This window comes from Emydura macquarii, unplaced genomic scaffold, assembly GCF_026122565.2.
Source record: "Emydura macquarii macquarii isolate MOO-44397 ecotype Brisbane River unplaced genomic scaffold, CSIRO-AGI_Emac_v2 contig_587, whole genome shotgun sequence".
Taxonomy (NCBI): domain Eukaryota; kingdom Metazoa; phylum Chordata; order Testudines; family Chelidae; genus Emydura; species Emydura macquarii.
Window position 1 is genome coordinate 3,051,516 of NW_027130724.1, and position 26,897 is coordinate 3,078,412.

Consider the following 26,897-nt stretch of genomic DNA (forward strand, 5'->3'; position numbering starts at 1 on the left):
AGAAGATTTTCAGCGGATCTGCTAAACTTAACATGCTTCTACTGCAGGTCATCAGTGTTGGAGCCAAGCCACTTTTGGTCTCTGGGGTGGTTGTCTGCCCCAAAGAGATACTTGGGACAAAGGGTTAGATGCTGTGGGTTTCCATATGAAGCCTTCCATAGAGTCTGTGTTACTGCTGGTATAAAAGAGCATCTTACTTGGTATATGCGTCATGTGCATTTGTTTATCTATGATAGAACATTTTTCCTGAAGTCCTAGATGAAGAATGGGAGTGCTTTCCTCCAGTGTTTCCCATGGTTTTTTGGAGATGTGTATTCTTTCACTGATAACACTTAAAACTTCTATAGGAATAATTCAGATTTAGTGGGGCAAATATAATTCCAGGAATGAAATGACTTTAAGGCTATTTATAATCTGGAGCCAAAATGGTCTTGAGTTGGTGGTGTAGACTAATGGTTATAATCCAAAGCCTAGATTTTGAAAAGTGACGATATTTGGGGTGCTTCAGATTTGGGGTCCTTAACCTGAGACAATTTAGAGGCCTAATTATTCAGAAAGTGCTGAGCACTCGCCTTCTGAAAGTCAAGCCCCTTTAAGGTGTCTCGAGGTGGTCAGCCAAAAATTATTAGTCACTTTTTAAAAAAAAATCCAAAGATTAGACTAAAGTAAGGACTTTGGGCAAATTGCTGGTGGTCCTTGTTTCTTCCAACCAACTCACGCTTCCGTCAGTCCTATCAGAGGCTGGTTCTGGTTGATGCTTTCCTCAGGAACGCAATGCTTTCTGGTGTGCAGTGCAAATATGTCTGTGTCTTCTAGAGTGAACAGTTTGTTCAAGTTAGTCAACGAGAGCGCTCCAACATGGGCTGCTCCCAGTGCATCTGGCATATACAATGGAAAGTTTTCAAATCTCAGATCCTGTAAATTACACTTTCACAAGGATTATATACAAATAGTTTTACTGGCAAATCCTTTACCGTGGTCCTGTGGGCTGTGAGGATCTCCGTCCCGCTCGTCTCAACACGATATGTTGCAGTCACCGTAATTCTAGTCAAAGAGGATTAAAGGTGGCTCCTTTTGGAATCCATCAGTGCTGCTCCTTATTCATCCAGAGGGGTCACTGTTATGTAGTACAAGACATCTTGGGTTAGCTCCAGAAAGGGGACTTAGACTCAACATTGCTGCGCCTAACATTTAGGTACCCTACCACCTGGCGAATCCATAGCCCTGAGCTAGGTGCCCAGGCTGCCTACACAACGCCTAAGGAGAGTTAGATGCATAAGAATGGGAGTCACAAAAACTAGCATGCTGAGCAGGGAGCTGTCAAAGCTAGCCACACGCAGAGGGGTGTGGCCTATGTCCCTCCTCTCCAAGGGAGTTAGGTGCCTTAAGTCGAGGGGGAAGGGGGAAATATCCCTCCACTTGGGATTCACAGTCACGAACCCTGCCCCAGTCAACCCTTTCTTGCAAAAAATGATGGGTAGAGAGAGTGAGTAGCTCTATAGCCCAGTGGTTTGTGCACTCCCCTGGGAGACCCAGATTCCAGTTCCTGCTCCAATAACTATTTAATTGGATAGAGAAAGTGGAACAGTTTCAACAGGAGAAATTGAGAAAGACCCACCCCAAAATATCCTATAGCCTAGTGGTTACAGCACTCACCAGAGAAGTGGGAGATCTGGGTTCAATCTCTGCGCCCAGTCAGGCAGAGTGGGGACTTAAACCTGTGTCTGTTACACCCTGGGTGAGTGCTCTAACCAGTGGGAGAAGGGGCAGCACCACAATCTCAGGCTCCTGCCAGATTGGGCCCTGCGGACGTGCTAGGTGGGGGGATACCTTGGTGGTGGATTTAGATGCTGAGCTGAATTTTGAATTTAGACACCTAAAGTGGCAGTGGGGCGCCTAAGCCCCCTGTGGATCTAGCCCTTTATTTCTTCCTCTTTACTTCTTTTAGCCCACCAAGCAAGCCATCAGGAGTCCAATCTGGATCTCCTGCTTGGCAATGCGGAGTACAGCTTGTAGGCTCCTGGGCCGACATGAGTATCTCCATTCTGTCTCCTGCCAGATTTCATTAATGGTGCTGCTTATCATTGACTAGCCAGTCTGGGATTGTCCCTGACATTAGGGTTCAAGTTTGTTCACGAGAAGGCGTATTTGCTGAGATCAATCCAACTCTCTTCAGAGAGGAGACTCGGAACCAAAAGATCAAGCTGATCTGAGTTGTTTTCCCGTCTTGTGATTTGTCGTAGGATCTTGTGGTGGCTGTACATGATACAACTGGGATTTGGTAGCTGGTGTTCTGATAGGAGGTCCAGATTGGATCAGACGGTGGTCCATCTAATCCAGTATCTTGTATCTGACTGTAGTCAGCACCAGATGCTTCAGAGAGATATTCATATTGAATCTATGGCTAGAAGGGACAGCTGTGATCATCTAGCTCAATCTCCTCTATAACGCAGGCCATAGAACTTCCCTGAAAAAAGGTGCAAGAAGCCCCATAGCAGATAACTATGAAAAAACCTGCCCATAAAGAAAGCTGCTTCCTAACTCCAGCCAGTTAGAGATTGGCTTATGTCCTGAAGCATCAAGGTTTATACACCAATACACCATTGGTGTCAAAATGAATCCTGCTAAAGGCGTTGTGTGTCACCTCTGCTATACACAGACCTATGGCTGTCCATCATCTAAGATGTGATGTTAAGACAACTACAGCTCTTTGAATAGGGACCCTTCAAAGGCTGGACATTGGCACAACTTTTGCAAGAACTGTACAAACCACACGCACAGAATTTTGTAAGACCTAGTGGATGGGATTTTTTTTTTCTTCAGGGAAACCCACTAGTACATTTAGTTCCATTATCTGCTGTGTGTGAAGAGAACATTCACTAGAAAGATATCCAGCTTTGGCAGCAATGCTGCCAATATTTCCCATGGAAAAAACAGAGAGCTTTTCCCAGTTAAAAAGCAGAAAATAAAGAAAAGCTGATGAAAACTAAGTTGCTTTGGAGCACTATTTAAAGGAAGCCTAAGCCATTTAAGATCTTTAAAGCTTTACACTGTGAACCTTGGCAGGCTAATCTCCTCCAACCTACTGTAATCAGGTAGCAATTCATCACATGTCCTAGTGAAGCCAGTTCTGTCTGTTTTAATCAAACAGCGTCAAAGCGGCCGTTGGGTGCTTTAGCTAATGTAAATGGAGGGTGACACTGCAAGGCAACAAGCCATCTTTAAAAGCTACTAATGCCACATGGAAAACAGACTTTTTCTATGTAGACGTGATCTGCCATTATATTTTTTCTCTCCTCGTTGGTTGGAGACTAGAGAGGCACTAAAACCCCAGGCCAAGATTTTTCAAAAGTAACTAGCAATTTTGGGTCCCCAACTTAAGGTGCCTTAAAGGGGTCTGATTATCAGAAAGTGCTGAGCCTCCTGCCCTTTGAGAATCCGGTCTCTTTAAGGCTGGGCATCCAAAAAGTGAGGTGTTCAAAGCTCACAGGCACTTTTGAAAATCTTGGGCCCATGTCCAAACTTCCTATATCTCTTGTAGTCAGAACCAGCCCCCATGAGCTGAACATGTCAAGACTCGAGGATTTGAAGCTGAGAACTGAATCAAGACGCCTTTCCGACGCTCATGGTGTTTGGTGTTTGTATTTGGCCAATTCTAGAGAGAGGTTCAAAAAGTGAACTCTGATCTGAACCTTGATCTGGCTCCAAGGTTCTGGTCAGGTTGTTTGCACAAAAATAACCATTTCCCTGGAGTCCATCTGGTCCTGCTCATCAGCAGAAATCACAGCCCCGCACTGACATCACAACTAGTTGCTATTAATCCTCGTGCATCTCCCTTCCCTTGTAAATGGCGTGTATGGGAAGGATTCTGAATATAGTAGAACCTCGAGTATGCAAAGAATTCAATGGATACCTACAATGTTAATATAACCAAAGCTCTGATGGGAACTAGACTTTGAAACCTATCACTTCTAAAGAGAGCAGAGTTCTTACGTATGTAAAATCTTAGACCTAGCCTCCTGGCCCATCCTCCTAACTGGAGCAATGGAAGGAAAGTTGTGAGACCTTGGGACAGAGGTTTTTTTTGGATTAAACAATTCCTTAAACAGAGTTAATAAAATCCATGTTCTATAGCAGATGTTTGTTTGATGATTTCCATGGGGCACCGGCATCTCCTTAATTTTGCAGGGACACCTGTGAAATGGCAATAGAGATTTATTTTGTTTGAGGCTTACTGGGCTCCAGTTGTGCTGGTTCTATTCCAGTTGCCTTAATGAGACTTGCCTAATGATAGTGAGCAGGTTCCAACTGAGGATTTCCCTGCGTCTCTTTTAAACTTAGCCCCTTCCTATTCTGGGGGGCTCGAAGGGATGTGGTAGTAAATATGTCATTGATTCTCTTGAAAAGGATGGTGCATGACTTTCCCACATCAAAACTCTGCTCACTCACAGATGAAAGGATTCGAAGTTTAGTTCCCATTGTTGTTTGTATTTATAATGGCACTGAAGCCCTCACTGAGATCAGGGGCCTCTCTCTGGAGAATGGAGGAACCAGATCATGACTGTCATAAATCATCATTTGGTCGCTGGTTTGCTCCTGGGGCGGCACAGCTGTGTGCTGCCACTTACGCAGGGCGGGTGGCAAAACCACGTGTTGAGCCCAGAGAAAGGGGCAACTAAGCATGAGTAAAAGTGGCAAAATCTGGCCTGGGGGGACACTCAATGCTGGAGCTAGATATTCATTATACAATCATAATTTCTCCGGAGCTTCTGCCTTGTGCAGTGGAGGCTGCGGTATAAGGTGCATTGGCCCGTTTCAGACTCGTGTACGCATATTTTATATATATTTATTTATTTTTAAAAGCACATTTTTACAAAAAGTATTTACTTGGATGGCCCCTTACCTGTCCCCTCCATCACTGAAGGTATTTGTTCTTTACCAAAAATAGCCCAGTTTCTCCTCCTAGCTCCAGTACTGTCTGTGACACACATCTTGAAAAAGACTGCAATGTTGCAGAGTCAGTCTTGAGATGTCACTGAAGGATGGACAAAGAGAGGGGAAGTGGGACTGACAAGGAGCAGAGTCTTGTTCAAATATACACAGCATCTACAGCAACTAGCAAACACGCCAGCCAGCTCCAAGACAGCCCCCTATTACTGTGTTGGGAAGAATGTGATTCCAAGTCTCATTTCCTCTGGACCGTTCATCTTGTGCAATAAAAGGGTGGGGTGAAGGCTGCATTGACCCATCACCAGCCCAGCTTGCTTGCCACTTTGCGTCCAGTCTGCTCCACCTCCAGTCCTGCCCACGTCCTCACCTGAGAGGTGTGTGTCAGGGATGAAGCCCCTGCCCTGCCTGCCTGTCCTTGGACTCCTGATCTGGAGAAACTCTGCACAATGACCCAGCAGGAGGAACCTCACGCCCCCTTGCTTCCTTGCAGAGCCATGTAGGGCTCAGTCACAATCATTGACGCTAGAGCTGAAAGAGGCCTGTTGGATCACCCAGCCTTTGTCTCTGCCAGATTGTTCCTGTGATAGTCCCAAGGGAGCTCGGCATCGCAGGTTTCCATGCAGTGGTTTTCTTTAACAACCCCATCAGTGACATACGGGATGAGACCAGGTCTGTGGTCAGACCCTGATCCAAGTCATTCTCTAGCCTCCCTCCTTCCTGCGAGATACCTGCATGGTCCTCAGGATGGTGCTATGCCATAGTTTCTGCATATTTTGTTCACGTATCCCAAGCAATGGAGTCTCTGGAGTTCCACAGGCTAATACATCTCAGTGCCAGAAGCCGCTCCTAATATCCAATCCAAATTACCTCCTTTCTTAGCACCATTCCATTGCTCCTAGTTCTGCCTTCTTGTATCATGCTAAATAACAACTTCTTCTCATCTTCTTCCAAGCACATACGGATTCTTAGCATGTCCCACGCACTCCGGTTTTGTCTCTTAGCCAGACTCTAAATATTTAGCTCTTTCCTCACAAATATTTAACTTGTTTTATCCCCGCCAGACACTGTCTCTGTCTCTTCAGCTCCCACGATCATTTTGATTGCTATATTCTCAACTTCCTCCTGTTCATCAATATCTTCCTGCTAATGCAGTAACTGAATGAGATATGTGGGCAGAAGCGGCGCCAGGGCCATATAAGAGAGTGACTGGGCTCAGTGCTGGGCTGTTTCTGCATTATAAGAAGTGGACAAGTGGCAGTGCCCTAGCAAATGTTAGCACTAAACCCTGCGTTAATTCTGTGCTGTTTCCAGCACAGCCAGCTCACATCCACGTCTCCAACCACACTCAGGTCTTAAAATGCCATTGGCTCTCCTGCAGCAGGGAGTGCAGCTAGGACACTCAGATGTTACTGACTGGGTAATTAGGTGTCATTTGGGGAGATAACTGGGCACCAAACATCCAGTCTCTGTGCTGATGTTAGTCACACAGTCAGTATGGACTTCCAGATTTCAGTTTGCAGCCCAGGCAGGCTCAGTGCCAAAAACATTTTGACGGCCTCTGAAAGCATAAACGTCCCCAAGTGAGGGTGAGAATTGGGCAGGGACTGTGCTTTGCTTTAGGTTTGTACAGCCCCTAGTACACTTGTGTGCACCAATGGAAGCAAATAATCATGGGGAGCAGGGAACTTCTGGAGATTGCAGTTCTGATTCTGGTCTCAGACTGGCGTAATTTTGTCAACCTCGGTGGAGTTGCTTCTGATTTAGGGCTTCATATAAAATACATTGAAATCAGTGGGTGTCTTTTTGATAAATTTCAGTGGCATTGGATCAGGCCCTTACACTGGTGTGAGATCAGAATCAGGCCCCATATCTGCAGGCAGAGAGGTCACTGGTCAAAGTAACTTAACCACCTGACCACCAGAGAGAGAGGAGCGGATGCAGTGGGTGTGAAGGTAAGGACAGCTTATTGGAGCTGGGGCATTGTAGTGCAGGGGTGGTTATCTCTGACTGTGCTAGGGCAGAGCATTAACATCTGGTTTATTCTAGGGAGCGATGCTAATGTGCCATTCCAATATCACCTTTCGTGGGGGGGAGGAGGGTTTCTAAATCCATGCAAAATGACATCTGTTTTATATGGCTTCAGAAGATTAAAAAAACCTACATTCAGCATGCGATAAGATAAGGAATATATTGCTGAATTGCTAAGTGATCCTTATACTGTGATTAGATTTAATGCTCTCTGTTAAACAGAAAGGAAACTCAGGCCTGGTCTTCACTGCCGGTGAAATTCGGTGGCAGTCGACGGGAGTTCTGCAAGCTACACAGAGTAGCTTGCATAACTCCCATCAACTTCATAACTTCCATTTAGTGCTCCGTCTCCACTGCGCCGCGCCGGTGGGATATGCGTACCCATCGACGCAGCGCTCTGCTTTTTGGGGCAGTGGTTTTATTAGATTGACTTCCAGATCGATTGAGCATGTCTTCACTGCCGCTCAATTGAACCGGGTAAATTGATCTGACGGCGGTGAGTTTGCCACCATCAGTGTAGACATGGCCTATGTCAATACTTTGCAGAAATGTCAAAAGAGCAGAGTAAGTGACAGAACCTCTCTAAATTTAAAACCATATTACGACCCATGCTATTTGACATAACAAATATTGTTTGCTAACTTTCTTAGTGTTTTGTATGTGGTGAGACATTTGTTTTAGGGAGTTAGGTCAGGATAACTGCATCACTTGGGGGGTGTGGATTTTTCATACCCCTGAACAACAAAGTTATACTGATGTAAATTGCCAGTGTAGACAAACCCTGAGGCTAGATAATTTGCATTGCAAATTAATTCCTAGGAAAGCTGTTATTCCTAGTAATGTGTTATCCATTGTAACCCTGAAACTCCACCTTCATCAGCCCGTTACAGAGCCAAGTTCCTTCTGCACTGGTCATGTCCATCCAAAAATCTTTATTGGCTCAACGCTGGACAGAAGTTTCCTGAATGTCTTCTTTCCATCAAGCCCACCCATCCATATAGGTGATTATCAGCTGGATGCTTAAAACTGACTGAAAACTAGGAAAATAATTTCATAAAGAAATTTTTTTTTAAATTTCCCCTTTCTACAAGGTTCAGAATGGACTCATTTTCCATAAATGCTTTCCACAAACTGGCCAGTTCAACTATTGGGAAAAGGTCCGTTGTGGGGTATATATTCTGCAAAGTTTACACTCCAGCCAATCTGCGCTAGACAAATATGAAGTTCTGGTCAAACCCTCTGGAAAGAAAATTGCTGGTGGCATTTTTTCCCCTGCCCTGCTCTAGGATGTCTGGCTATGATCACATCAAGAGAGATTATGTTGTTCATTTAATTTCCAGAAAACTAGAACTGCTTTAGCATACTCAGAGGGTGTGCTTGTTACTTAGTATGGCAGGGTAAAATAATTGTGTAGTCACAAGCAGTAAATTGTCTGCATAGTTATTGACAAATGGGGCGTTCATACTTAGACCAAGTAAAAGAGGAATCACTTTTGGGGGTTCAGGATCTGTGAATTACCTAGAAACCCATCTTGGATTAATCGATTACTTGTTTGTTCTGAGGGCATCTGTTCTTCTGAGTTAACACACAAGCTCATGGTGGTTATGGATCCTGATGGAAAATGAGTTTCTGGTGGTTCCCCCCTCCAGTTAGTGGTGGTTGTATTGTATCCCAGTTCTTCTGCTGGGTGGTCTGTTGGGTGGCAACATTAACCTTACTCTATCTTGAACCCCCAGTCAGGCTAAAAATTAAAGGATAACAAAGCTGTGATCTATGATATGTGAATACGCCACCTGCATGGACATCATCTCAATGGCAGATTATAGCTAGGGCAGAACAGGGATTACCTGATTTTAAGCCTTTTTTTCCCATTTAGGACGATCCCAAATCCTGTGAACGTGCTAAGATCCCCTATTAAAATGTGTTGAGGTGACACAAAGTTCCAGGGTGCGTAGACCCATACTAATCACATAGGCCTGACCCCACCCGGTTCCCTGGGTCTGAGCTGGGGTGGCTAGCTCAATCTGCTGTCCGAGCTGCAACGTCCACACAGCTTTTTTTCAGAGAGACACGTGAGTCTGTCTACCCAGGCTGGGAGGGATGCTCCCAGTTGCAGTGCAGACATTCTGTAATGTCCTGAAAAGCCCTGTGCGGCGTCAGGGTCTGACTTGCACTGACTGCATCTCTCTCTCTCTCTTTCTTTTCAGTTCCAGGGAGGAGTGTGGGCCTTGAGCACACGTCTGTGTGATGCACTGATGACCATGGATGTGATGCTGTGCACAGCCTCTATCTTCAACCTCTGTGCTATCAGCGTGGATCGGTAAGCACGTCCTGCAGCTACTCAGCCCATCCCAGCTTGTCTGTTATCTGGGCTTGACAGCCCCTCCCCTGGGAATTCATTGAAGGGACATTTCTCATCTCACTGCATCGAAGAGGTGCTGAGGTAGGATGGGCTGAGGCTTTCCTCATTCACATGCAGGGGATTCCTGGCCCTGTTTCCCCCTTGGGAAATCCCACTTGGACTGACTCTGTTTCCCCCATATCCAGCCCCAGTTTTGGTGGAGATTCGCTCCCTCATCTCTCCAAATTGCCTGGCGCTGAGAATGTCCCACATTTATCAGTTTTTTAAACTATTCGCTTTTGCCAAATCAGGTGGGAGTCAAAGCTAGCGATGCGAAAGACGGAAACCGGGCTGATGAGAGTTGGCCCTTGTTGGGTTTGACTTGAGAGAGTAAAATATGTCTAGAATAAGCCATTTGGATTCCAGAGTTCTGCCCTCTAATTCCCAGCTCAGAGGACCAAGCTGGGGCAAGCGGAGCATTAAGTTTCAGAGCCCATTAAGTCCTGGCCCCTCTGCTTGGATGGGCAACAGGTGTGGTGTAGACACTAGTCCATTAGGAGCTGGACTGAGACCAAAGACACTTCACACAGGCCACCAAACAGCTGTTGGATGCATCCTTTGTTTTTGATGCCAGGAAAGCAGCTCTGCCACCACCAAGTGCAGATGTAGTCTGTCCCCATCTTGTGTTCCACGTTGGCAAGGCTCCATGTTGTTTTTCTGCCTGTCACTTTGAAATAAGCAGAGCAGAACCCAGCATTGCAGGTGGGGTGATTTGGGTGGCGGCAGCAGAATACTGCTGCATCACAACAGGCTGTTTGTTCTTAAGGTGCTGTTGTCTTTCCTGGGGATTTGGAGGTGGCGGTGGATTCCCGAACAGAAATACGTTTGCCGGGCTAGTGAAGGGATGAGTCAGAAACAGGTGGGAAGCGATCACTTGGTCGTATGGGGCCCCCTGCAGAGCTCTGCCCCCCTTCGCTCTGTGGTCCCAGTGCTCCAAAACAGCAGCCTGACCTCCTTCTGGGAGTACGCGTGTAACAAGAATAGCTCCCTAAAAGATTTAATTACAGCCCCAGGCGCTCACTTAATTTACATTTCAATAGGCCAGCTCTGGCGTGTCAGCAAAATAAGAGTTGAGAACCTATTTACTGAGGATTAATAACTGTCAGAGGATACATTAGCCACATCACCATTGCAAGCTGTGGCTATTAATCCATGGCCAGTGTCTTAAACACCAGTGGATTATCACGCATACATCATCTGCCTCAAAGTGAGTTAGAAGTTAGCAGCTGTCTGGAACCGGAGGTGAGGAAAGGAGGAGCTTTGCTGGCTCAGAACAGACTGATCCACATTAATGACCTGGCCGCCGCCATCTGGCTCATGCTCCGTGCGTGACCTAGAGTAAAAGGCGCTTGCGCCTCCACACTGCAGAGGCTTTATATTGTGGGAACCTTGGTGAGGAGAAGGCCAAAATGCAAGGTGGGGCAGGGGCACACAGGCCAGGCATTCTGTATAAAGCAGATGGTGTATTACACTGCCATATGGGAAACCCAACCTGGGAATGATATGGAGGGCCTCTCTCGAGGGGAGTAAGAGACAATGTGTGAGATCTTAGTGATGATTAGGGTGAGGGGGAGGCAGCTGAGAAGATACCTCTTTCCTTTTGTCAGGGAGCCATGCTGTTCTCCTCCTTCTGCCAGGCGGGGTGTAAAATAAATACCATGCAGGAGAGAGAGGTGGCCGGGAGATGAGGCGCGCTCACACTGAGTGGCAGTTGTGGGCGTGATGCGCTATGTTTGCGGGAATGATGCAGGAAGAGGCCGTGCCACCACATGGGGCTTCAGCGGCCAGTCTGCTAGTGGGAGTGACAGACAAGGAAGGAACTGAGCATCCCTAGATGGAGAATGGGGGCAGTGAAGGAGGCAGGTGTCGAAGTGGGGTCAGGGAGGAACCGAGGGAGCAGCTACTCTGGAACAAAGGACTGAATGTCACCCAGCCAAATGGCTGGACACGGTCTTTCCTCTTTCCTTTCCCTCCCGTCGTTTGACCACTAAACGTGGAAGGAGTAATAGACGTTAAGGCCAGAAGGGACCATTGTGACCAACCAGGCTGAGCTCCTGCGTGACCCAAGTCATAGAATCTCACCCAGGGATGAGATGAGATTTGTCTTGTCCTGAAGGGAAATTACAGCTCTGCTTATGTTAAGGGAATTCACACCAGTGTAACCCCCTGGGTGCCATGATAGCACCACAAACCCCTATTGTGACATGCCGCACAGGTGCCATGTGGGGCTAACGCTGGTGCAGCTGGCTCTGGGCTGCTGTTTCACTTTGTGCTGGTGGCTGGTGAAGATTTGGTTACATCAATGTAATGATCCTGCTGAGAATGTCCTCGTGGTAGATGGGGCCTAATGGTCTGATGGCGCTCTCCTAAAAGTGTAGGGGGAAGATGTCCCAGCCAATAGCCTGGTCCAGGGTTAAGTGTGGAAGAACATTATGGCTGCTCCATTTACTTTCAGAGTCATTGCCCATAGGCTGGAGAAGAGGACAAGCTCTGTTGGCCCCACTCACCCAGATCAGGGCAGCTCTATGCTACCTGCCTCGACTCCATTTTCATTGTGTTGCAGGTTCATCGCCGTTTCCATTCCACTGAACTACAACCGGCAGCAGATCGACCTACGGCAGCTGATCCTCATCTCCACCACTTGGATCTTTGCTTTTGCCGTGGCATCCCCGGTCATCTTCGGCCTCAACAACGTCCCAGACAGGGATCCCACCTTGTGTCAGCTGGAGGACAACAACTATATTGTCTACTCCTCCATCTGCTCCTTCTTCATCCCCTGTCCGGTCATGCTGGTCCTCTACTGTGCCATGTTCCAGGGACTCAAGCGGTGGGAGGAGGCCAGGAAGGCCAAGCTGAAGGGCAGCATGTACGCGGGTGGCAGGAAGCCGTGCTGCCCACCTCCCCTCATGGAGAGGAAGCAGGCTGAGATCAAGCTGGAGGAGTGCAGCCTGCATGCCCACACCGAGTGCTCTTTCCCTCGGGGGTACGTGATGAATGGTGGCATCCAGACTATCTCCTACCCTCGCCTCACATACCCCCACCTGGGACACAAACAGAAACAGGCCAAGATCAATGGCCGGGAGAGGAAGGCTCTAAAGGTGCTGCCGGTTGTGGTCGGTGAGTGGATGAACCTCGTTACATGAATGCTAACGCAGGGGAAGGGGGGTTACACTGGGACCGTTTTTTTCCAAAAAGACCGTAGTACGTTGGGAGCGGAGTGTGTTTGAAAATTGGCCTCTAATTCAAGTGCTGTATTGAAAATCCAACCCTAATTGTGAGCTTTTTTTAAGCACCTTAAATCTGGTCCGGACGAGTGCATCCAAAAATCTGGCCTCAGGTGGGCGCTTGGCCAGTGGGGGCCTGTTATAATACTTCTTTCCACACCCCCCCCCCCCCCTTAGCCAGGATCGGCACTTGACTGCCTCAGGAACACCTGCACTACGATCTCACCTGGTGTTTCAGACTCCAGTGTCTGCTTCAGATGCTGGCAAGGACGTCAGGTCCCCGTAATGCCCCTAATGCCACACTCCCAGCGTGGTGAGACTATTTAGTGCTGTACTGGGAGGAAGAAACATGTCTCAAGTTCTCTGATCTCACGTCCAAAGGGCTAGGCTGAGATCTGTTTGCTCATGGATGATGAACAGAAATGCTTCCCTAAGCAGCAAAGATGGGAGTGTTTGAATCCTTTATTTTTAATGCAAGGATCCCATTATCAGCAGTACACGGTAGGTGAATGTCCATCCCAGGCAGCTGGCTACGGGCAGGGTCCCAGCTATTCCCAACCCAGCACTGAGCCCCTGAAAGTGAGCTTTCAAACACCCGGGCTTCACGGGGCAGAAGCACCGAGTGAGTTTTGGTTGCTTTAGTCTCTGAAGACTCTTTGGCCTTAGTAGGATGGACTGTCCATTTCTAGCCTGTCTGGAAGTGAGCAGCACCGAAAGCCTTAGGCAAAAGCCTAGAGATTTTGATAATTAGTTCTGCTAAGTTTCTGTACTTTGAAGTGCAACCCAGGGCCAGATCCTAGAGTGCCTTGTGCAGATGGTGCAGGGGTGGAAGATGCTCCCTTATTTTCCCACCCTAGCTACCTGCATTGCAGGAAGTGGTCTCCACCCAGCTGCTACATCCTCTCCTGTGCAGGTGGGTGGGGAGTGGGCAGGGCTCGGTGAGGAATGAGGGGAGTCAAGTCTCCATACCCACCCCCCTATGCACCTGTCGGGGGAAGGTTTGCCACCACCACAGTGAGGGTGAAACAAGCAGTCAGCTTCTTGTGCTGCCCTGTGGAGGGCACAGGACAGAGCCAGGATTTAGCCCTGCGGTTTCCGAGGTTTGATCATCATGACTAACAAGGGCACCTAGAACTAGAAATGATTCTCTAGCCATCCTGGCTCAAGCGCTGCGGCCCACTGAGGGAAGCACTGCTGCTCTCCCCAGGGGTAATCCCATCTCACCTCCCCTGTCTGAAAATACTCAGACTCCCACGTCTCATTATGGCTAATGATGGTGCTTAGCCTAAAACCTTTACCACTTTTAAATCTGCTAGCTAATGGCACAGAGAAACAAGGTGGGGGAGGTAACAGCTTTTCTTGGACCAACTTCTGTTGGTGAGCGAGACAAGCTTTCGACCTTACACCGAGCTCTTCTTCAGGTCTGGGAAAGGCACTCCCAGCTTCACAGCACAATGCACCGTGGAACAGATTGTTTAGCATAAGTAGTTAGCACCTAGCCTGAGGGACCAAGCAAGCTGGAGTGACCGCTAACACCGCTTCAGTCATCAGACAAAAAGAGGAGGGCAGTGGGTTACACATTGTTGTAATAAGCCATCAATTCAATGTCTCAGTGCAATCACTGAGTGTTTGCATCTAGGGCCATCTCTACACTACAGATTTGTATCGGTATAACTAATCAGTGAGGGGCAAGAAAAATACACACCCCTGAGCAACCTCATCCCCTGTGTACAGCTTCTCCCATTGACATAGCTACCGCCGCTCGGGGAGGTGGATTAACTATGCTGACTAACTAGGAGCGTCCTCACTTAACCACTACAGCAGTGCTTAGGCATTGGTGCAGGTTGTGCTGATGTAGTGTGGTAAATGTAGACCTGCCCTAGCGTAATGAATGTGTCGTCTTTGGAAAATGTGTGCAGGTTTCCTCTCAGGATCAGGTCTAAGCTAGAGAGTTGTGAAAAGTGTTCACCCACCGGTGATAAGGTGGTTTTGTCTTTTACCCTTTTCCTGTGAGAGTTCATTTGACAGCCCCGTGATTGTCTGGCACAGCATCTCACTGTGCTAAAGGCATAGGGGGAGCCACTGGCTGAAGAATTCAAACTGGAAATTAAGACACAGTTTTTTAGTATTAGGGAGCATGGAGTCATGTAATGGGGAAGCAAGGAGGCAGTGAGCTCTTGCTGGCTAAAAGCTTTGCTCTAGTTCAGCGACAAGCTGTTGCTGCTGGGTTTGCTGCAGGCGCCGAGCTCGTGCTAGGCAAGAGATGATCATAATGGTCCCTTTGGGCCTTGAATCCCAAAAAGCTAATGCCTTTTCTTCCATAATTTGTCTCCTTGGAGGCTTTTCTGTTACCTGAGAACTAAACATACAGCCATCAGCGCTGTTACTTAACATGACTGTGCTGCAGCAGTTGTGTTCTGTTCAAGTGCTCCTGTTGAAGTGCATTGAAAAGGGGGGGATTGGATGACTTAGCAGGACAACTTACTGCTAGGCCTCCTGCCCAGTCACGAGGGCACAATGCCAGGGTGCAGGCAGGGGCCACACTGGGTGGGGGGGGGGGGAAAGGGGGGACATGCATGCATCCCTCTGTGATTAGTTTGTTTTTGTTTGAAGGGACAGTCCTTCTTAGCCACCCCTTCCTTGAATGACTTTAAATTAGTTTTCCTGGAAGGCCAAGAGTCCAGTTTTTGTAACTGATCCAGGCACAACCACTAGAGAGAGCTTTTGAGTGACTCCAGGAGAGTATCACAAAGCACTAGTTGCAGCAGCACTGAGACCCGCCTCCTGGGTGTGTCGAAGGGCCACAAAGACAGTGAGAGTGGGCCCCACCTGCTCAAGCAATCACTTGTTAATAATCACAATCTCGCACTGGTTCAGGAGCACTAGGAGAAAAGCTTGACCTCTTAGGCCTTCCAGGCAGCCATGCTAGGGAACAAAGGCCATTCCCCTGAGAGCTGCTCCTCTCCAGTGTATTGTAATGTTTATGCTCTTCCAGCTAGGAGATTGCAGGTTAATGTCACTCCCTTGGCCCCTGAAATGCTTTACAGCGATAAGGAAACAAGCGTGACACTCCAGTTAGCTGGACTCAGACTGGCATTACATGCCCTTTCATTAGCAAAGCACGCTGCAGCAGGTTAGCTTTTGTCTCCCTTATGAAAAAGCCTACCTGAAGGAGGGCCAGCTGGCTGGTCAAATGGCCCTTCTGGCCTTAACCTACAACTCTATGAAAGGGCAGCGCAGGGAGGGCTGCAAACCAAACCAGTGGGTCAGCTGGGGATTTTTAGAGACTGCAACTTAGAAGCTGGCGCTTCATAAGATCTCTTCACTTGGGGAGACTGACCTAGCTGCCCTTGTGGACTCTGAGCGTCCTCTGCACACTAATGAATTTAAACTACCCCAAAGGCTTGGGAGCGTCTTTGACTCGCCCTCTGTGCGTTAGCTCTCAATTATGAGCCCAGGCTCACACCGGGTTGTTATAGCAGAGCTGCATGACTTGAATGCTACCTTGCTGCTGCACGGGCCAAAGTGGTAGCAGACCCAGACTTCCTCCTGCAGCCCATCTAGCCAGGTCCTGTTCTGGCCTGCTTCTCAGTCTGCACCCGTGGTAAAGTTCAGCTCAGTGTGACCACCTCCCCTTTTGGGGAGAGAATAAGGCACCACAGCTGGCCCTTCGGCCATCGGGGTGAAATCCCAACCCTCTGCCTTCTTCGTGACCCCAAGTGACCCTGAACTCAGTTCTCAGGGGCAGCCTCTCACCTGCCCTGTGCCCCCTAGGGCATGGCTCCTCAGTGGTGTGAGGGATGGAGTAATGACAGCTCAGCCCTTCAATTAAAATCCCCTGTGCTGGGGAGAGCAGGGCTAGTCCTGCCCTGCCCAGGCGAGCTAGGGGACATTCTCCCTGGAGGGAGGGCTGCTTCGTACATGGATCCTGAATGAAAGACAAGCAGTTCATTATACCCAACCTGCAACAAGGTTCAAACACAACCAGCCCCAGTACCTAGCTATTTAGTTTTCTCTAGGCTGAGTTCTCAAGTGAGTAACCTGCAGTGGGAAAGGTTGAGCCCCCCTCTGCTCCACTTCTCTCCCTGTGCCACTTGACGATGACACCACACTCAATGTGTGTCTGTGCTGGTGCAGGAGGAGATTAGTACCTGCTCTCTGTATATTTCTGCTTGTCCTCCATTTGTGTCACTGTGTGTCTGTGTGTGTGTCTGTCTCTCTCTGTAACCTCTTTTTTAGCTTCCGAACCCTACCAAGCCAGAAGGTTGCATGGCAATTCTCTAATATCACAACACAATCTCAGGCGCTCATGCTCTTTGGGTGTTGGCTCACCTGGCCTATGTCTGACGGTGTAGAGAGAACACCCAGAGGGCATAGTCCTTACTGTATATGTACAGCAATAATGTTAGACATCGTTGAATAGACACAGTGTAAGAGCCACTCCTACTCTAATTAGACGAGATACAAATAGCAGGAGGCACAGAGGTGAAGTGACTTGCTCCAGGTCTCCTCATTTAGCCCTATGTTCCCTCCCCTGGAGTACACAGCGTCTTCAGTGACTTCTATCCAGCAGGACCCACCTGTAGCATGTCCCCACCTCTACGGTACAGTATTTGAGTGCAGTGTTTGACTTTGCTGTCTGTTCTCTTTCACAGGCACTTTCCTCTTCTGCTGGACCCCCTTCTTTGTAGTACACATAACCAGAGCCCTGTGCAAATCCTGCACCATCCCCAGTCACCTCATCAGCATTGTCACATGGCTGGGCTATGTCAACAGTGCCCTCAACCCCATCATCTACACCATCTTCAACACAGAGTTCAGGAAATTCTTCCGCAAAGCTTTGCACGTCTTCTGCTAATGGTGGCACCTGCTGGCATCAGGGAGGAACTAAAGCACAGGGCCCAGCAGGGAGTAAAGATGACTCAGTGTGATATATTTTTTGTATGGTTCATTAAAGTTTGATTTCTTGCTACATTCCCGTGTTTTGCACTTTTTCCATGCAGCTGGGGAAAGGTCTTCCCTTTTGAAAGCAAAACAGCACGCCTCCATCCTGGGAGGAATTGTCCATGGAGTCTAGTACCATGGAGTCTTCCTAGGAGGGAATAAACATTGGGTCTCGGGTTAGTTTAGTTTACAGGGTAGAGGTCTGGAAAGTACCAGACTTTAACAGCCAAAGTTGATCTATGATCCACTATCCTGGCTCTTCCACTAGCCAATGCCCCATGCTGCAGAGGAAGGCAAGAGACTGTCACATGGTGCCTCTCCATACCCTCATGGAACACAACTGACAGGAGTCCGTAATTGCTTTCTGCTCCCCCTTTGCTTGGACAGCTACCCCAGCATCGTGTTGGATAGACATTAAAGTGCCGTCCCCATGGCGCTCAGTGCAGCAGTTAGCAAGTTGGCCTGCTCTGCAGGACCTGTGAACTGTACGGGGAAGGAGGCGTGAGTTTAAATACCAGCAGATTGGAGCCCTCTCTGGGAACTTGCAGCATGACCTTAAGGTATACTGAGCAGGGGAATAATGTGAGTGGCTAATAAATGTTTGAAAACAAAGGTTCACATGTTAGACACTGAAGTGACGAGCACGAGAGAGAATATTTAAAACCCTAACGATTGCTGTTGGGATCAAACCATGCTGGCCAAGCACTCCTTGCTCCCCCAGCTACTGCACCACCAGGTGTGAAGATGGCCAAATGCAGAGCAGGGAGTATGCTACCCTCCCTCCAAAAGGACAGAGCTACCGCTCCCCTCTGGCGCTCTGTTGCCCCTCTAGCCCCACTGACAAGCCTCCAAAACAGATTCTTAGCCATCTGCTCTGTTGCACCCAGCAGCCCTCCATCCCATCACAGATTCTCCACTGGGCAGGGGACCATGGTCCCAGGAGCAGGGTGTCACACTGTCTGGCGTGGCTGACGACTGTGGGTACCAACCTCAGGGTAGGCACCCCAACCTGGTTATATGTTCTATAATTAGATTTCACCAACCCAATAACAAAACTCTGTAACAGTTTTACTATGGAGGCACAGACAGTCCCCTTGGGCTTTCCAGTCTATTTTGCCACCCAGGCAAGCTGGGCTTATTGATAGATAGTTGCTATACATCAAAGATCACAAAATATTCAGGTTATTCCCACTCCCAAGGGACCAGCCATTTACCCCAGGTCAACCGTACTCCATTCTCAAACAAAGACAACACCTGTAGCCAATCCTGTAATTAACTAACTAAAGATTTGCTAACTAGAAAAGAAATGAGTTATTACAAGGTTAAAGCAGGCAAACATATATACACAATGAGTTAGTCCTATGGTTTCAAAAGATGACAGAATTGTAGTAATCTGTCATCTGAATGTCTTTTAGGGCTAACCCAGGTTGACCATGGGAATCTCTGCTTCTGTTTTGTAGCTCCAGCCCTGTAAGCATCCAAACAGCAAAGACATGAAAAATTTTCTTGTCAGCTATTTTTATTTCCTTCTTCCAGAATTCAAATTCTAATCCCAGCTCTGTCACTGATTTACACTGAGATGCCCTTTACTGTGGCCTGATTTGTCAGAGAGATCGAGCAGCCCAAGTTCTCCTTTGGGAGGTGTTCAAGACCACTGATAATTGGGCCACACTTATCTCTTTGTGCCTTTACTGCCCCAGTTGTGAAAGGGGGAGAATCCTTGTTACCTCGCCGGGAAAGGGGAGTGTGTGACAATTATACTGCTGAGCACTTGGAACAAGGGCTCTGCGTCAGTGAGATGGTGGAATTGCCCTGCCACAAAGAGAGAGAGGATTTTTAGTCAGACAGTACCACATCCATCAGACCGGTGCATATGCAGCTGTTAAGTGCTTTGAGTTTCATTAGAATCCAGATGTTCATTTCCCCCTGAACTCTCTCTCAGCTGGATTTTCAACTGTTCCATTCTTTCTAATGAGCTCCTGAAATACTAAGCAAACTCACTGATGAGAGGGACCCTGCTGCTTCCTGACAAACACATGGGTGGTAAGTAGTGGAAGAAAGCCAATTTGCAGGCTAGCCAAAGCTCCTTGCTAATTAGCTGCCTTCTTTGCAAAGAGAGCCAGGCTCAGCAATAAACCCAGGCTCTCATTTTTATAACAGATTACCCGTGGCTTGCTTACCCCCAACATGGTCAGTCCCGGAGAAGTTTGTTTTTTACACAATATAAATATTAGGACTGTCAAGTCCTGTCTCCTTTGCTGAGGTGTCTCATTGGGCACGTTCACACCTTAATGAAAGGGACAAAGAGCAGTGAACACTTAATGCAGACTTCCCTTTCCGGTAGTGTTAATTGGAGCTAAATAGGCACTAAAGTGTTAGAGTCTCACTAAAAGCAGCATTCCCTCTCAATAGCTAGCCCACCCAACAGACAAGAATTCACTCATGCCCCAAGTTTAACTCAAGCTGCCAAAAGCCTTGTCTATACTTGCACTGTCACCAATGCTACTAGCACTTTCCATCTGTAGGAAAGTTTGAGGCAAATTCACCTGTATCACATGGGATTGTTTTCTACTGTAAAAAACAAGCAGGGTTTTTTTCCCCCATTAAAATAAACTCTTTCAGGCTCGCTTATCCATCCTAAAGTAGCACAAGCCCATTTACTTATTTTTGTAGCTCACTTTTTTTAAAAGTGAGCAGAGCAGCTCTTAAAATGACTCTCTCCAGATGCAAGCTGTGAACAATATCGGGAGGCAGACTGAAAAACATCCCATTTGCAATGTAAAGCAGTAGCTGGAAATCAGCTCCTTCCCTCACCTCCCATGGCCTGCGCTGGAAAAGTGGCTCTGGGTATACGGACTTTGTCTTTGAAGATATTATGGCCATCACCTTCTGTAGTGAGGTGCAGCCAGACACTAACAATTTGCCCCCTCAAGTCAGGAATACACGTGACCTTTCCTGGGTTAAGACCCTCTCTCCTCACCCCCAAAATCCATCAAATCCTTCCCCTCACCCCCATATCCAGCAACTCTTTCATCCCATCCCTGGCTTAACGCCCCTTGACCACCATGCTTCCCTCTTCCCTGTATGTACCTCACTGAGGCAGCTCCTCTTCCTGACAGTTGCACTGGTAGGTGGTTGTCCTGTGGATGGTTGGTCAGTCAGCGAGCCAGTCCCCTGGGTGGTGACAAGGAACAGACCCCCTGTGGGGAGGTGTTCTCACCTAACTGGTGTGGGACAGTTGGAAGGGGAAGCAGCTCTCCTTTGGCCGTCGGGTGTGGGGGGGAGAGAGCTCCAGGCCCTCCCCCAGTACCAGCATGGCCTCACTTCTTCGCCTTTCACATGGCTGGAGCAGCCAGCAGGGCCACTTGTGGGGGCATCACGCTGCACCCCCAATGCACATTGAGCTGGAGGCCTTTGTAGCAGCAGCATTGGCACTGGGAGACCTGAAGGCTGCCCCAAGCACAGCCAGCTGTAGCATGCCGGGTGGGTTACAACCCATTTTTCTGCTATCTCCTACATTGTGTCCCAGAGCCCATCTGGACTCCCTCCCTCATCCCCTGCACACCTCGCTGCCGACAGCATCCCGGGGCATTCTTCCCCACTATTAGTCCTCATGCTGGAACAGAAAGCTGTACCCACGTTTCTAACACAGGGTTCCCCAGGCAGAGCCCCAAAGTACTCTGACTGTGGCTGAAGGGCCACATCTGCTCTTATACTGCTTTGGTTGCAGACATCCACTGTCCCACAAGAACACCTGCTTCCTAAACCACCGTGGGCCAAATCCATCCCTAGTGCAACTGTATTAACTTCTCCTAGGGACGAGTTTGGCCCGTTTTGCCTTGGGACAGCACACTGTGACTGGCCTCAGAACTAAGCCCTGGCCCCCTGAAGTTGGGCAGAGGCACGCTGCAGTCGTCAGCAACATGCAGGGGTGATGATAAGATTTTCCTTCTGCTATTTGATGGATACAATTGCGCCCGTCAGGTTCCTTGACGTGGCAGGTGCTTTTATGTGCAGCTAATTCTAGCGGTTGAGATAATCCGAGTATGCAGCCCCACAGCAGCATGGCAGGAGAGACTTCATGCCATGCCCAAAGTGTTCCAGCAAACGTTTAGCCTCTCACATGCGTTATTTCCTGCTGAGTTTAGATTAGACGTTTGACTGGTGCTTCCTGACATTTTGTCCAAATGGTTTTGCAAATAAGAAACTCAAAGCTGTGGGAAGCCTGGCAGTGGAAAGCAGGAAACTGGGGCTGGAAACCGGGAATATGAAAATATGTTAACATTAAAAAGGGAGAGGAGGCAGCGGAGACAAGTGGTTAGAGCAGGAGAATGTGGGTGAGGAAAAGTGAAATCCTGCCCCATTGAAGTAAATGGGAGTTTTGCCATTGACTTCAGTGGGTCCCCAATTTCACCACTGGATTCTATTTATGGCTTCATTACTAATACACAATGTTAGCCTGGGCAAGTCACAGTCTTGTGTCTCAGTTTCCCCATCTATAAAATAGGGATAATACCTTGATCGGTTAAATTAAATTCACATTTGCAGAGTGCTTAGAAATTCTTGCATGGAAGATTCTACAAATACAAGATAAATTATTTGAAATATACTGCAATGCTCAGCAGATAAGCAACTAAGCAATGAAGGGCCGTAAATCAGTCATGGAGTTACAGTGACGTAGCTATGAACATGAACCAAAGTCTGTTCAGTTATACCATTGTATATCAAGAGTATAATCTTCATGAAAAATCAATGGAGTTACTCCAGATTTACACCATGGCAACAGATCAGAATTAAATCCTACTGATATTCTGTGTTTGTGCAAAACAGCTGAATTTTTATTTTTACATTGTTGCACATTTAGCTTATAAAGGTTTTCATTTGAAATGAGTGTAAGAAGAAACCCTTTTAAAGAAAATCTGATTACTATCAAGGAGATGAGCTCCATACTCCTACAGATCGAACATTAAGATAACCAGAAGAGACAGGAATTTTCAAAAACACTCCAATGTCTCAAAAATTAGGCAACAGAATGACTAAGCTAACGTGGAGAAAGCTATTTTTAAATTATCCAGCTTGGACAAGGTTTAGGACATTTCCTACACTTTATGGCCAAGACTTTCAGAAGACTTGTAATTTTGGGTGCCTGATTTCAGATGCCCCACAGGAATCTGATTCTCAGAAAGTGGACAATCTGAAAAATCAGGTCCCTTTAATGTGTTTAAAGTTGGGGACCTAAAAACTGAGTCACTCCAAATATCTAATCAATTTTGAAGAGCATGATGTATAAAGTACAATGTATTCTAGCACTATAATAGGCATTTTAAATATGAAAAAGAGTCAACCTCAAAATATTTGTGTAATGTGTTGGGAAAGATGCAATAGCTAAAAACCTCACATGCTCCATGAAGCACTTATTTCACCACCTTAGAAAGAATTCTTCACTGTTAGGAAAGGATTTGCAGAACAGGGGCCTCCCCAAACCCCATCTGTGGGTACCCTTTGTGCCTGCATTTCAATTGCGGGTACACATCTATGTAACTGTAGGGACAAATCAGATAGCTAGGAGTGCCAACTACTCTGATTTATGCCTGGAAATCATTTTGTGGGCTCTCACAAACCGGGATGGCTCCAGGCTTCAGTTCAGCTCAAACTATACCCCTTAATATAGACATTACATACACACAAAATCATCATGCTCTGCCCACTTTTCCAGTTGCTCGAAGTTGACATGCTGTATTTATTTTCCATCATATTACAAATGATCAGCCAAGTCTTATACTTAAGTAAGATGAAATTTTAGTCCCCATCTGATAAAGGCCAGAGTCTCACACCAATCCATGGGAAATCTGATGGGAACAGAAAACATGTAGTTCCCACGTGTGCTGAGTGCTCCTTTTTAATCTCATTAAAAATGAGCCATCTTTAACATCCATCAGATAAAGGTCAAAGTCCCACAAACACAGTTAATGGCCCTTGTGGCCTTTCCACTCAGAAGGAAGCGGATACCAGAGACAACTCAAAGGACTGAAGAAATCACTAGTTTCATAATATGCAGGCACCACTGACCAATTAACTGAAATGCAACAACAGCTAACAGCTCATATAGGCTATCCTTATGATTTAGTAATACAGAGTGTTTTTTGCTCAATATTTATTATAATTATTATAATTTTACCTGCCTTGAAATGGGAACTATTAGTGCTTCATTATTGCTACAGTCCTTATTCATAAAACACTCCTAATAACCTAAGGATTGAGTAGGAACTGCAGACAGATACAGCTTTTATGTAGACACGTACAAAGTACTAAAGGAGCCAAAGCACTTTAGAAGACTAGACAGTATAAAAACCAGACATCATTTCTGCACCTGCAGAAATCTTCAGCCTCCCTCCCATTTCATTTCATGTAGCAATAGCTTAGAATAGGAAGTGCAGAAAAATGCCACTTCCAAATTAAGTTGCAGAAAGAATTCAGGGAAAGAATATAAATTAGAGCTGGTCCAGATGGTGAGTTTTTTTACTTTTTTTTTTTTTTTTTGGGGGGGGGGGGGTTGTAGAAAATGTGCTTTTTGGGGGGAAGAAATTGACCAAAAAAATCTTTTGTTGAAAGTTGTTGGGTCTTTTGTCTATCTTTAGAGCCAATCAAAATGTTTTGATCAGATATTTGCAGCTAAGTTTTAATTCCTGCCAAAAACAACAAATCAAAACAAACCAAACCTGCTAGAAATTTTCCAGGTGGAATGTCTAGGGAACACCAGGACTCTTACAAGACTGTGCCACGGGATCTTTAGTTAAAAATTATCAGTACCTCCAGTTAGGGTTGCCAACTTTCTAACTGCTGAAAACTGAGCATCCCTCTTTGCTCCCTGCCCCACCTCTTCCAGCAGACGCCACACCCCTGCCTCGCCTTTTCCCCTTGAGGCCCCGCCCCCACTCACTCCTCTCCCCCCTCCCTCTATTGTTTACTCCCCTCCTGCGCTGGGACTCACCTGCCACCTGCAGGACCAGGCTGGGAGGAGCCGATGTGGAGCCTGCCTGCCTACGCAATCGGAGCACAGTTGGGGTTGGTCCCTGGAGCAAAGGGGCGTGGAGGGGTCAGTCCCTCATAGCAAGGGGACAGGTCTGTGACAATCGGGGCATGGCAGGGGTCAGTCCCTAGAGCAAGGGCACAGGGTTGGGGCAACTGGGGCACAGCAGGGCAGAGGTGGGGGCGGAACAGGATCTCCCCCTCCCACACCAGGCGGAGGTGCTGGTACCTACCTCTTGGAGTCAGGTCCGGAAGCCAGCCACTGCTCTCCATCAGGAGTCAGCACTGCAGCTAAGCAGAGAAGCTCCTCCAGGCTCCAGCAGCAGCTGCTGCTCTTCCTGCCCCTCCCAGTGGCAGAGGCTGGTTACTGCGGACAACTGAACTTTAGCATCTGGTCAGCTGTGCTGGCCAGACACTGCCAGGTTACCTTTCCGTCCGGACTTTCCAGTTGAAAACTGGACACTGGGCAACCTCCAGTTTACGTTTTGTCAGAAAGATACATATGCGAACAGGTGTATGATGGGATTTTCTTTGTCTTCCTGTGATGAATCGGATATTGGACACGGATAGGAGATGGGATTTGTTGGGCTATTCTAATATGGCAAATCCTACCTTCTTATTAACTGCCAGCACAATTGCCTATATCCAATGGAGCTTTTATAAGTGCCTGGACATGCCATGGCTATTTTGCAATTCCTTACACCTTTCGATCCCTCTGTAAATCACAGCAGGTGGCTCTATTCCTCCAACAGTAGCAGCAGTTGAACTACTTTTCTCTCTCTCTGGTGGTGGGATAAAGTTCCTGACAAGACAACGAACAGGACGGGTAAAAAAGCTCTGACAATAGTTATTTCAAGTCTAAAAGCAAACTGCATTGATACTCTGCAATATTAAACACTCAAAGGTGCCACTTCCGAGCTAATCTTCCAGTTACCTAAAGCTCTCTCCTGCGTTCTGCTGTGAGATGCTGTGGAAATGAGCAGTTGCATCTGGTCTTATTCTGGCAGAATAAACAATGTTTTGATCAAGAGCTTTGACTTTACTAACTTGAAGCCACAACTTTGTTTCTGGTGAATTCAGATGTCAAGTAAGTTTTGCTTTCTAGCACTTATTAAGCAGATGGGGGACCAACCTGAGGATGGGAACCAAGAACTTAGTTTAAGTCATGAAAAAGAACAAACCTAGCCACCCTGAATATGCTCAAAGTCACAGCATTTCCTTTTCCCTGCTATGTTCTGGATTGAGCTCAAGAACTCTCTTCACATAGACCACCAGACAGGCATCAGATAGCGACTGACAATCGTTACCACCACCCTGTGCTGGATTTCAATCATCCTCCTATGATAAAAGGCTTCATGTTCCATCACAACTATCTTCCAGACCAACCAGTTCTTCTTGGTACCAGCTGGAACTCCAGACAAGAGACTATTATTGGCAGAAGAGAGACCATATGTGATACCAGCAGTACAGGAGTCCAACATGAGTTATTACAAACCAGTTTCCACCTTGTTAAAATAAATACTGGTTTACTATTACAAGAACTTTAGGATTCATAGATTCTAAGGCCAGAAGGGACCATTATGATCATCTAGTCTGACGTCCTGCATAACAGGTCATGGAATTTCACCAAACAATTCTTGCATCAGTCCCCTAAGTTCTGCCCAGGACTTTGATGAGTAGCATTAGTTCATGTTAAATGAACAGAAACAATGGTAAGGCACATCCTTAATAGGTTTCATGTCTGGATCAAAGAAAGCACTGAGGAAGAGTTTTTCACTGGTTGATGGCAAGCCTCAGCTCTGTCAATTACTCTTAAAAAGGAGTCTAGGATACCTATCCTGGCTAGTCTAAGTTACTAAAAGCTATTTAGTTGAATTAGCCACTTTGTAGACACTTATTTCACTTACTTAAATGTTCAGAATTTTGTTTTAATAGCTGCATTGAAGACCCAATGTCAATACCCTATGCCGGGAAAGAAATCATTTTATACTCTTACTTTGGGTCAGGAAGATGCTATTTTGGCAAGATGGCTGCCACAAAAAGGCAGCAGAGACACACCAGTGTCAGGAAGCTTCACCTTACTGTGCTGATAAAAATAGGTCCATGCTTTCTCTTTAACAGTGCTCTTGACAAATACACTTGGTGTAAAAATGCACACAACCCTCCACTGTGCTCATGCTGGAATATCTTATGCATCCTCTTATTCATGCATCCTCTAACTCCCCATGTTTGTAATTGAAATTAAATGCTGGACTGGGAAGGAATGTTACAGTAACGTGCTTTCACGATTTCACTGTGTTTTGTTTAACATGACTCCTTTT

The 26,897-nt window shown here is 47.0% G+C and overlaps 1 protein-coding gene across 1 annotated transcript in view; it reads left to right on the forward strand.

The window, feature by feature from the left end:
* The window catches only part of DRD4 (dopamine receptor D4), a 35,984-nt gene extending 18,409 nt beyond the window's left edge, over nucleotides 1-17,575 (forward strand). The window contains exons 2-4 of the mRNA XM_067540381.1: nucleotides 9,186-9,298; nucleotides 11,943-12,496; nucleotides 17,259-17,575. Coding sequence (XP_067396482.1) covers nucleotides 9,186-9,298; nucleotides 11,943-12,496; nucleotides 17,259-17,461 — 870 coding nt within the window. The 3' untranslated portion in view covers nucleotides 17,462-17,575. The remainder of the gene's footprint in view (nucleotides 1-9,185; nucleotides 9,299-11,942; nucleotides 12,497-17,258) is intronic.
* The last annotated feature ends 9,322 nt before the right edge of the window (nucleotides 17,576-26,897 follow it).